This window comes from Simochromis diagramma, unplaced genomic scaffold (genome assembly GCF_900408965.1).
Source record: "Simochromis diagramma unplaced genomic scaffold, fSimDia1.1 OVJJ01000487.1, whole genome shotgun sequence".
NCBI classification, from domain to species: Eukaryota; Metazoa; Chordata; class Actinopteri; order Cichliformes; family Cichlidae; genus Simochromis; species Simochromis diagramma.
In genome coordinates this window covers 6,931,614-6,943,380 of record NW_024387305.1, presented here as the reverse complement: position 1 = coordinate 6,943,380, position 11,767 = coordinate 6,931,614, and the positions used below count along the sequence as shown (strand labels likewise).

Below are 11,767 nucleotides of genomic sequence, written 5' to 3'. Positions count from 1 at the left end.
TTATACCATGACCTATTTTTCCTCTGAATTTGAAAGTGACAGTAGTTATTAGAATTAACATTTTAAAAAACATTGTAAAACTTTGTTTAAAATCAGTACTTTATTATTATAATGACAAATTACTATGTCTTATAAATTAAACAGAATCAGAATCTGAATACTTTATTAATCCCTAAGGAAATTATGTGGTTACAGTTGTGCCAAGAAAATAACAGTAACAGTTATTATATATTACAAAGTTTACAAAATATAAGAAATAGCTTTAATTTTCCTGTAATTTTGGAATCACATTAAACTTTAAAGTTAAAGGCATTGTGGGCAACATACTTTACAGCTGTTTACAATTTTTTCAGTTCTTATAACCTCTGAAATTGTGAAATTTACCCCAGTGTGTCTAACATTATGCACTGAAATCAGAATACAACCATATGTTTATTAGATGACTCAGTATCATTTGAGGATTTGATACTTGATATGTGGTTTTTAATTACATCTGCAGGTTGGTACTCATCGTCTATGGCCCAGTAGCAGTATTGTCCAAAGGAGGATGGTGTAAGGTTTAATCAGAAAATCAGAAAAAAATATGGAGTCTTCGGAGAACGATGATGCAAGGTAGGGATCCTTTTTTGAACTTTTTGTTCTCAAAATCTACTAAGCAAGATTTGCTCTTCAAGGACAAATAATGAAGCAGATTTACAGAATACTGTTTTGATACTTTTAAGGGTCAGAGTGAAGAGCCTTGTGTCTAAATTCTGTGATAAAGAATTGACAGGAATATCGTCTGGCTCTAGCGACAAGAGCAAAAGGTGAGAAGATCTTCCAAATGACAGCGCTACTGAAAAAATATAGAGATATGTCAATTACATGGTGACTTACTGGAAAAGGCTGCAAGTTGTTAGTGCTGTATTTAACCATCTGTTTCAAACCTTAGTAACCCATTACATGCCTTAAGTCTGTGCTTGCTACTCCGATGATTATGCTTCAGATGAATGGTCAATAGAAAATTTGATTATTTTGACACCTCAAGGTAGTGAATGAGTGCACATAAAATCTTTTCAGGTGTCCTCCAGCCCAGCATAACGGCAAAGTGGTTTAATAAACCCATCCAGGCATGAAAACACAGGTGTTGTCTGAGAAATGTAATGCAAAGCAAGAACCCCCCCAAAACAAAACAGAAAGAAAAAGAAGATGAAAAAACACAAAACGAGTCCACATTCGATTATGAAGCCAAGTCTCCTGGGTGAAGGTCCAGCAAATGATTTATGCTATAACTTACAAATCTGTACTCTTCTGCTATTTCAGTTTTCCGGTGACATTCACACTGACATGGTTTGATTTAAAAATGAAAATGAAAATGATCTCTTTCCAGAATCGTTTTCCATCCATACAATTCGCCCGTGAAGGAACACACACTAGTCATGCCTCCTGTACATGCAGCATGATAAAGCAGAGACATTAACTCCAGAAAAAACTCCAGAAAAAAATTCTATCATAGACCTTTAGTAAGGTTACACCTGTTATATAATCTCCAGTCAAGGCTAATGTCTTCGTTTCCTTAAAGGAAAAGATTCATGTGATAGAGATGTGGCAAGGGATGGGCAGAGACTGATAAGACCCAGTCAGGCAGTGAAAATAACTGGACACCAGGCATAAACCTTGCAAATGTATTTTGAAACAAAACATGCTCCATGATGCTGTTATCAGGATTTATGGCCCCCTTAGCAAACCAGAAGGTGCAGGAAGGGCCAACTACAGTAGTACAGTAATATTGCTGGCACTGATAACAATGTTAGAGGACACTGAACCTGACAATATTCAAAACACCTGCAGTTTGTGAAAAGGAAGCCAAGGTTTCATAAACTCGGGCTGAAGACACCAAGGCCAAAGTCCTGTGACTGTTTTGGTACAGAGTTTCAAAATTAACCCGTAACATGCTCACATACACATTAAAAAAGTAGTTTAAGGAGGATGAAAAGATTGCTAACCTTATGTTAAATGTGACAGCCATTTAGCTTGTCTTAGCAAAAAGACTCAAAATAGTAGGTACACACATCCTGCCTACCAATATGCATTCCTCAGGTAAGATCTCAGCATCTTATTTAAGCATGATGCAGTTTAAGGAACTGTACTCTGCTTTGTCAGTTCAACTGAGAGATTTGATAAAGACTCATTAACTTCCATTTACATGTAATACACATATCAAGTAAGCCCATGTGTGGAGAGATTTGTGTGTTATCATATCATGGAATCATTAATTAAATTTTTTACATTCATGGATTTTGTGATGTTTTCTCAGTGAGAAAACACCGGGCTCTGCACACTCTGTCTGTCCCTCACAGAGTTCCTCCAAAGACGTACCTCTCCATTTCAAGAAACATCTGTAAGATCTACCTTTGAGCACCCTACTGTAGCAAGCACATTTTAAAGGATGTTTTTTTTTCTCACTAAATCCTTCTTTCTACATAGTAAAAAGACACAATGGTCTAAAAATGAACACCAATCTGACTGTCAGTCAGTGAGCTCTTCCAAAGATGTACCTCTCCATTTCAAGAAACATCTGTAAGACAGATTTTATCGTTTTTTCATCTTTGTCTGTGTCTTCTATGTTGTGAGATGTGATGATTCATGTGCTGTGTGCTGAGGTGTTTTTTTCAGTTCTCAAACTGATCTCCCTGTTGGAGCTCAGTCTGGGGGGAGTTCTTTTTTTCTCCTCGTCTTTCCTCATGTTGTGCATTTTCCATTGTTATACATCTATCTATCTATCTATCTATCTATCTATCTATCTATCTATCTATCTATCTATCTATCTATCTATCTATGAGTTTTCTCTTTCTTCTTCTTCTTTTATTATTACTGTTATAACTAGTAGTAGTACTAGTATGACTTAATTATTTTATTTATATTGATTTTTTAGCATTGATAGTGGATTTATACTGGCATGCCTGATATTTTAAAAGATGCCTCATGTAGTTTTTAATGTAAGCTCTGTGATGTTGTTAGTTTTGTTAGAGATTCAAAAATGGTATTATCTTCCCTTAGATGTCTCAGCTGTTTAAAAGACATACAATTTATTGTTACTTTTTTTCTCAGTGAGAAAACACCGGGGTCTGCACACTCTGTCTGTGCATCACAGAGTTCCTCCAAAGACGTACCTCTCCATTTCAAGAAACATCTGTAAGATCTACCTTTGAGCACCCTACTCTGACAAACCTTCCTATTCTTTAAAAATACACAATTTAAAGGTTGTTTTTGTTTCTCATTAAATCCTTTTTTCTACACAGTAAAAAGACACAATGGTCTAAAAATGAACACCAATCTGACTGTCAGTCAGTGAGCTCTTCCAAAGATGTACCTCTCCATTTCAAGAAACATCTGTAAGACAGATTTTATTGTTTTTTCATCGTTGATGGTGAATTTTCTCTCTTATTTCTTCTTTTATGGCTCTGCTGCTGCTGATTAGTATTAGTAGTAATAGTAGTAGTATTTATTAATTTATGAGTGATGGATTTTAAACTGGTATGCCTGATATTCTAAAGGATACCTAATCTAACTTTAAATGTAAACTCAGTGATGTTGTTAGTTTTGTTGGATTTTTTTTTTAAATGGACAAAATCTGCTGACTGAGTATTTTTATTTTTTTGTCATCTGTTTAAGAGAAATGCAATTTTTTCTTTCTCAGTCAGGAAACACCGAGGTCTGTCTGTGCATCAGAGAGTTCTTCCAAAGATGTACCTCTCCATTTTAGGAAAGATCAGTAAGGCAGATTTACTCACGATTCTTCTATTATTTTTTACCTTTGATGGTGGATTTTAGACTCAAATGTCTGACGTTATGGTTCCCATACCTGCAAGATTCTAGTTCATTTTTAATTATTTTTTTAATTTGCAGTACAGAAGCCCTATAGAAAGCTTGTTGAATTTGTTTTACAGTAAAACAGTAATATATACCAGATTTTAATAAAATTTCTTTCTGTGGTTAAACCTTCATTAGTGACAATTTTATTAAAGTTAACTGTGTCTAGCTGGAATGGGTGAAATGTAAACGTTTATCCTTGCATTTTTACTAATAAAATGGCCAAATAAAGCTTGAACGTCCTAGTCTTATTGTTGTCTTTCAGAAAAGTATATGGAATGCCAAAATATTGGGGTGGACATATGAGTGGTGTTGCGAGTCTTCCCAAGTATGTTTTAAACATTGAAATATAGTAGACAGTATGCCATACAGCATGTCTGTTGAATTAACTAAATACATGCATAACATTTGCTCTTTGCAATGATTTTTCAGGTTAAACTTAATGGGGCCTACAGCTGCTGTATATCCAGTGAAGACATCTAATATCATTGAGGAGGCTAAATTTTCTCCATGTTTGCTGAAGAGGACTTCCATTGATGACCAACCCCAAAATCAGTAAGACACTCAAATCTGGCGAGTTTTATTTTAAGCTTTTTGAACCTTTTAAAGCAGGTTGTTGTTAAAATCAGGTTTGAGTAGCCACCAAAACATTAACTGAAAATTCCACCCAATTAAGAACAACTGACACTTATGTTTGCTAAAGCTAGGAGTATCCAGCTCAATCTGCTCATGCATAAATTTAATTTTGACATTGGAAAGCATAAAAAAGATCCAACCCTCAGTTGTTGAGTAAAGCCATCTTGGTAACCAAGCTTGGTACTTCAATGTGTTTAAGCTTGAAAGTCTTGCTTACCTTGTTCATAATTGTGAATCCATGATAAGAAGTAGCTTAACAAATGATGTCATTATTCTTTCAGATTGGAGAGTCCACACTGGGACTATTTTGAACAAGAGACAGAATCAACTTTTGAGGACAACAAAACGTACGCCAGACTTTATCCCCAGCAGTTTAAATATGATTTGCTGATACTGCTTACAGACTTTTTATTGGTGTCTGGGATACCCCCAAACTAGGGAACACATGTGAATAGGGCGCCTTCCCTGTCGTCTCCAGCTTAGCTACATGCACAGTATATAAACTGTAGAAAGTAGATCCAGTGTAATCATTGCATTGTCACGCAGACCTAAAGTCAGAGACTTTAGATAGTAAAACAACATACCTCCATTGAATTCTTCCTGCTCATATTACAAAATCCCCCCCCCCCCCCCTCCCCCCCCCCCCCCTCCTTTGCCTTTCAGTCGTCACCGGGATGATCTAGAGAGAGCAGAATCCACAAAGTCATCTACATCGGGTTACTCATCATCTAAAACAAGTGGATCAGGGGATTTCGACTCTGACGTTGAGACTGTTATATATGATAATATGTAAGATAACTGCTGAATTTCAGTTCATTGATAAAGAAGGCAATGCCAATACTAATCAACCTTTTACTTTTCTGTTTGAAAACAGACAGGTGATCTGTGACATTTGTCGCAAAATTGCTGCTGTGAAGACCTGCCTGACCTGCAACGTTTCCTTCTGTGAGAAGGATGGCCGGCAACACTACAAAGTGGATGCCCTGAATAGACATAAGCTCATAGATGTGTGCAGTGAAGTCGAGAGAAAACGGTGTCTTCATTATGAAAAGTCTCTGGATTTCTTCTGCAGGACTGATCAGATGTCTATTTGCAGCATTTGTGCAGAGGGGAAACACAGGGGACATGACATCACTGAGCACAGGGCATGGAGGACACAACAGGCCGTGAGTCAAGTGAAAGGGTGATATCGAAATCATCGGTGATGTGCTGCATTTTGTTTACAATCGCTATTTAATTACAGTTGTCTGATGATGAAGAACCCGAGGACTATGAAATGCCACACAAAGGTGACTGACACTATATAATGATTCACTAAGGCATCTAAGTAACAATGATCTGTGGCTACAATAAGAAATCAATGGAGAGATTCACCATTTAATGAAGTTTTGACACTTTCCTCTTTTCATATAATTTATATGAAATTAATACAGGGAAAAAGACTATCAAATTTTGTTCGGAAAGTTCAGTTTCAAAGCAGAAAACAGAAAGTAATGACCTTCGTTGATGAATATATATGGATGAACTGCTGACAGCTTATAGCTGAAATGCATTTATATTGCCATCTGTAAATACTCAGAAGTATAATCACCAGTGTGTGTCATTACCTTAGATTTGAAGTTGAGCGCACTGCTACCATGCCACAGCAGACCAATAAAGAAATAGAAACATCTAAAATGGTTTTATGAAAGTGTGTGGACTTTACTCTAAAGTCAAAGGTCAAAGCTAAAAGTGTGCTGTTGGCACTATCTTCAGAGATTTAGGCCTCTCCAAAGCCAATTAATTAGACAGACTTTGAAGTGTAAAACATGTTTTTCAGGTATTAACACATGCATTATCAAATATAACTTATAATGACTAAATTATTGAGTCATTCTGTGGTTTTAAGACAAGAAATTATTTTTTTAACCATATTTAAAAATTGTGTTTTGCTACATCAGTTGAATTTTAAAAGTCATGATAATGTTGGAATCAAATGAATTCAAATATTTATCTTTTTTTTATCGTTAGGTAAATGAGTACAGCGGAAAGAAAATGTTTTCTTATTTTACATTACATTTTCCAGTGGTGCCCCCTCCTGGTAGGATTCAGTTCCCGTCAGTGAAGCCAAACTCGGTGGTCCTCAGCTGGGGAAACCCAAAGGGACTAGAAGGACCCAAAAGCTTCAGGATCATGTGGAGCTCTTTGCAGAAGGTGGAAGGTCGCTTAGTCATCAAAAATTTTCATAAAATAGAAATAAGCAACCTTGAACTTGGACAACAGTATTTCTTCAGCGTGGCCACAGAAGATGAAGATGGCAATTTAAGCGAATGGGTCACTGCAACTGTTTTCACAGGTAAAATCTGAAAATCCACATCATTTTTAGATTTGCTTCAATGTTCATATTTTAATTGGATTAAACATAATCACTGCTCTCTTGCAGTTGTGCCACCCCCTCGACATTTAACAAAAGAGCACTCCGATGCTACATCTCTGACCTTGAAATGGATGGATGGAGAAAAAATGGAGGGAATTCCTCAACAATTTCTCATAGCTGTTGAAAGTCCAGGAAAAGAGCCTCTGGTGATACACACCCATGATTACTGCAAAAAAGTCTCTGATTTAGAACCAGACACAAAGTACACCATCTCTGTCTCAACAGTGGTGAATGATAGGTGCAGCGAGCCAATTTCTATCTGCACATGCACAGGTGAGATGATGTTAAAGCACTTGCTTTTTAAATTTTTTTTTTTTTTAATGTCAACTATATAGACATATTTGATATATTTGAAGAATTACAACTGCTAGCATTTATTTTCTCACATTACATGTACAGATATACTTTACTGGTACCAATTTTCAAGAACAATTTTACTACAGAAGAATAAAGGTGATGAATGATACCATGAATCTATGGGAAAGAAATGCTAAAGCTAGATTAAGAAGAGAGGTGACGATCAGTGAGCGGCAGTGTGGCTTCATGCCGAGAAGGAGCACTACAGATGCTATGTTTGTGTTGATGGAGAAGTATAGAGAAGGCTGGAAGGAGCTTCACTGTGTCTTTGTGGATCTAGAGAAAGTATATGACAGGGTGTCAAGAGAGGAACTATGTGTATGTGAGGGTGGTGCAGGAGATGAGGACAGCAGAGACAGTGGTGAGGTGTGCGGTAAGAGTGAGAGATGAGTTAAAAGCAGTGTTGGGAAGGTTACTTTTAAAATGTATTCCACTACAGATTACAGAATACATGCCCCCAAATATATTTTGTAACAAGCTTTTTACAACTACATGAATGTACTATTGCTGTGTGATTTATTACTATTACTGCAGGTTACTCGTCATACCAATACCAACTAGATTTTTAAATCTTAATATAAAATGAGTAACAGTAGGGTGGACATTAGGTAAGGCTGCACTTTTTGCAGCAATCTCGTATAGAAAACTTTTCCGCGCGTATATAAAACAGGTTCGCGGCTCCAGACCGCAGTAAAGGGACTTCTGGCTAATACGTTGGGTTCTGTGTCGGACTCGTAGCCGAAAACTAGCTTTACTTTGTTTTTTGGGTCAACTTTGCTAGTGAGAGACAGAGAGAGGCGTTGAAAGGCTGCTTCAATGGAACTTATTGTTTCGGAGGAAAACATGAACACAGTGTACAGTCTAGTCTTAATAGCTTACTTACAACTGGGCTACACTGCCCATAAGGCTACATTCTTTAGGGCTATGCCTGTAACACTTTGCTTGTTGCCTTCATATTAAATAATTTTTTGAAGAATAATTAAAAGGAAAAAAAATCTTAACATCATTATGCGGGCCGCAAGTAGAGGCGCCATGGGCCGCGAGATTGAGACACAGGCATTAGAGCCTCTTAATGCGTGTTTTGTTTGGGTTTACACCAGAAACAGAGAGGGGACCGCGTAACATATGAAACAGGAAAAGACCATCATGTAATCCCTTTATTTCAGCAAAGTAACTGTATTCTGAATACCACCTCTTTAAACGGTAACTGTAACGGAATACAGTTACTCATATTTTGTATTTTAAATACGTAACGCCGGTACATGTATTCCATTACTCCCCAACATTGGTTAAAAGTGGTGCTGCGATTGGGGTTTTCAGTGGTGATGGATAGACTGACAGATGAGGTCAGGCAGGGGCCTCTGTGGACTACGATGTTTGCAGACAACAGTGTGGTCTGTAGTGAGACAAGGGAGCAGGTGAAGAGAACCTGGAGAGGTGAAGGTATGCACTTCAGAAAGGAAAATGAACGTTAGCAGAAGGAAGAAAGAATATGTGAGGGAGACAGATGGCCTTAGACTGTCATGCTTTGTTATTAAGGCATTACGCTTCACTTGTTTTAAATTTAAAATAAATGCCATTAAATTGCCAGGTTTTAGCTTGACTTGAGGTTGATGTAAGGCAGTTGTGAATTATATATGTTTTGTGTTGGTTACCAGCCCTTCACACTAAAGCTTTACCATGATCCACTCACTATCTTAGCATGTTATCATGCGTCCTCTGTGGGTATCCTGATGCTCGGTTGTGAAAAATAAATTAGTGCTGTCAGCGTTAATCTCGTTAAAATGGCGTTAATGCCATAACCACATTAACGCGGCGTTAATAAGCTAACTGTGCTAACACGTTTACGCCGTGAAGCCCCACGCATGGAGTGATCCACAATAACTCGCTAACTGAGATTTGCCGTGTTAATGCGGTTATGGCGTTAACGTCATTTTGACAAGATTAACGCTGACAGCACTAGAATAAATGCATCATAATCAGTAAAAATGACCTAGTACGCTTACTGGTTTCTTTTGTTAATTCACAGAGCCAAGTCTAAGGCAGGTGTTGTCAAAGATTGGACTGGAAGACCAGTATGACACCAAGCTCACACTTAGCACTGTCCTGGAGATTAATCAGTATGATCGATCACAGAGGAAACCAAAATCTGCAAGGGCAGTTCCTGAGGCCTTTTTAAAGCAACTCATGTTGCTGAATACAAATGCTAGAAGTGCCACATGTGTGTCTCAAGATGGGGACAAGTGCAATGCTATCAATCTTTTGGACTTGGTAACTGCACTGTTCCTTTGTTCAGACAGTGCTCTTCAGCAGGACTTGGTCCTGAAAATGTCACTCTGTCAGTTTGCTGTCCCGCTCTTGCTTCCAAACTCTGAAACAAGAGAAATCACAATGATGCTGTGGTCTATGCGCGACATTGTCCGAACTTTCAGACCCTCTCAGCAGGCGTTCCTAAAGTCATACTGTGATGAAAGACTTGTGCTGTCTGATATTCCTTTGGTATCGTTTGTCAGGCTGGGAAAAACATCTTTGTCCAAATCTCAGATGTTGAACAAGTTGCTGTGCAACAATCAGCAGATTCATCACACATTTTGTCACCGTATCATGGCATGTTGTGATGTTCCCAGAAGAATTTCAGATGGACTGGTGGAAATCAGCTGGTACCTCCCGTGTGGGAACAGGAAGATAGATAAATTCACAGAACCATTGGCTTTTACCAATATGAGAGGAGATATCAAGACTTCTGAAAGACAATTTGCATTCCTATGTCAGGCATCTGCAGCTGTTTACATCTACTGTGATGAATCAGAAACTAATTACTTCAAGCATCTGGAAGGAAAACACGTGGAAGCAAATATCTTTTTGATAAGCAGTACACAGGGAAAAAGCTATAGACTCAAACAACTGACTGTGAACCCAAGATTAAAGATGACTGATATTAGTCAGATTAAAAAGACTGATACAGAACTACTAAAGGCACTCCAGGAATCAGTCTCTAAAATGCTAGTAAGCCCCCAAACCAAAAAAGTGTCATTGGCAGATTTGGCTTACACAGCTCACTGTTGTCAGATTCTCGTTGATGAGGATAGGGATGAATGCCAGACTGCTTGGGAGAATGCGAGTAAAATCACTGCAAAGGTAACTAACATCTCTGAATTCAAAGACAAGCAACTGCCTTATCAGGGAAACATCTGGAAAGCAATTTCATGGGTGGAAACTGAGTGCTGGAGGCTACGTAAAGTTGGAAACAATAACCCTGGCAATTACTGCGAGTCCATAAAAGAAAAAGAGAAAGAGCTGAGGAACAAGCAGCGAAGTTTTGAGATGACAACTGCAGTGGAATGCTTCCACCATGGGATGACAACCTCAGAGGTTCAACACTACCATTTTCTCAAATGGCTGGAAATAGAACTGGATAACCTGTCCAGGCATCAACTGTCAGCTCTCCAGGATCGATACAAAGAGCTTAGGCAGAATTCTCTCGAGGAAACAAAAGAAATTGTGGAAACTGACAACCAAATTTCAGCTTGCTCTTTAAGAGTAGTCCACTTTGTCAGAGAGTGTGGGCAGCTGTATAATAATGTGAGTTGCCTGCCAGAATACAGTCGTCAGAGAAAAAACATCGAACAGCTTCCTGGACAGTGTGCTCAGATGATGCTTGATGGTTTCCCTCTTGAGCTTGTTGATGGAGATGCAACAAACATCCCAATAAAATGGATCAGCCAGGTACTTACTGAATTGCACAACATCATGAATTCCAGTAGCAAGCTTAAGGTCATCACAGTCATTGGAGCTGAAAATTCAGGTAAATCAACTTCGCTCAACACCATGTTTGGGGTCAGGTTTGCCGTCAACGTGGGTACATGCACCAGAGGGGCATTCATACAGCTGATCAGTGTCAGTAAAGACATCAGGAAAGAGCTGGGCTGTGACTGCATCATGCTCATTGATACAGAGGGCCTGAAGCCACATCGGATGGTTCGTGATGATCACAGCCATGAACGTGACAAAGAAGTTGCGAGCTTTGCAGTGGCACTCAGTGATGTTGTAGTTGTCAGTATTTCCAACGACAGCTCCAGAGAGAAAGACCTCTGGGAAATGGTGTGTCATGCTTTTGCAAGGCTGAAGGGTGTTAGCAAGAAGAAGCCAGTTTGTCATTTTGTACATACAAACATGTATGACATGCCTGCTTTGGAGCAGCTGAAGAGAAGCAAAGAGCTGATGGAACAGCTCAATGAAATGATCGGAAAAGATGTTAAAATGAAGAAGGCCAACATCAATAAGCTCTCAGATGTGATCAAGTTTGATCTAAATAATTGGAGCTGGTACATTCCTCCAGTGTGGGATGGGACTCCACCAATGGCTCCTGTCAATGTTGGCTTCAGTGCAACTGTCTATACTTTGAAAAAGGTTCTAATAAATGACCTCCAAAAGTGCCCGGAACGAGGGGATCTAATTCAATTCATCGGGAAGGTAGAGCAATTCTGGAAGACTGTGTAAAGAAAA

General features: G+C 38.4%; 1 protein-coding gene across 1 annotated transcript; it reads left to right on the top strand.

Annotated features, from left to right (window-relative positions):
* Window positions 1-2,300: 2,300 nt before the first annotated feature.
* LOC120716789 (up-regulator of cell proliferation-like) lies at window positions 2,301-11,761 on the top strand. Its single transcript, XM_040004398.1, has 14 exons — window positions 2,301-2,380; window positions 2,467-2,559; window positions 3,091-3,174; window positions 3,282-3,374; window positions 3,680-3,754; window positions 4,118-4,180; window positions 4,285-4,407; window positions 4,770-4,835; window positions 5,152-5,277; window positions 5,363-5,654; window positions 5,732-5,777; window positions 6,554-6,823; window positions 6,911-7,177; window positions 9,291-11,761. Exons 6-14 carry the CDS (start codon window positions 4,131-4,133, stop codon window positions 11,759-11,761), a joined length of 3,711 nt encoding a protein of 1,236 aa, XP_039860332.1. The 5' UTR covers window positions 2,301-2,380; window positions 2,467-2,559; window positions 3,091-3,174; window positions 3,282-3,374; window positions 3,680-3,754; window positions 4,118-4,130.
* Window positions 11,762-11,767: the final 6 nt, after the last annotated feature.

Coding starts and splice junctions, on each gene's coding strand:
- LOC120716789 (XM_040004398.1), top strand. CDS start 4,131: ATGCCAAAATATTGGGGTGGACATATGAGTGGTGTTGCGAGTCTTCCC. Junction 4,408..4,769: donor GATGACCAACCCCAAAATCA/GTAAGACACTCA, acceptor TTATTCTTTCAG/ATTGGAGAGTCCACACTGGG. Junction 5,778..6,553: donor CTATGAAATGCCACACAAAG/GTGACTGACACT, acceptor TACATTTTCCAG/TGGTGCCCCCTCCTGGTAGG.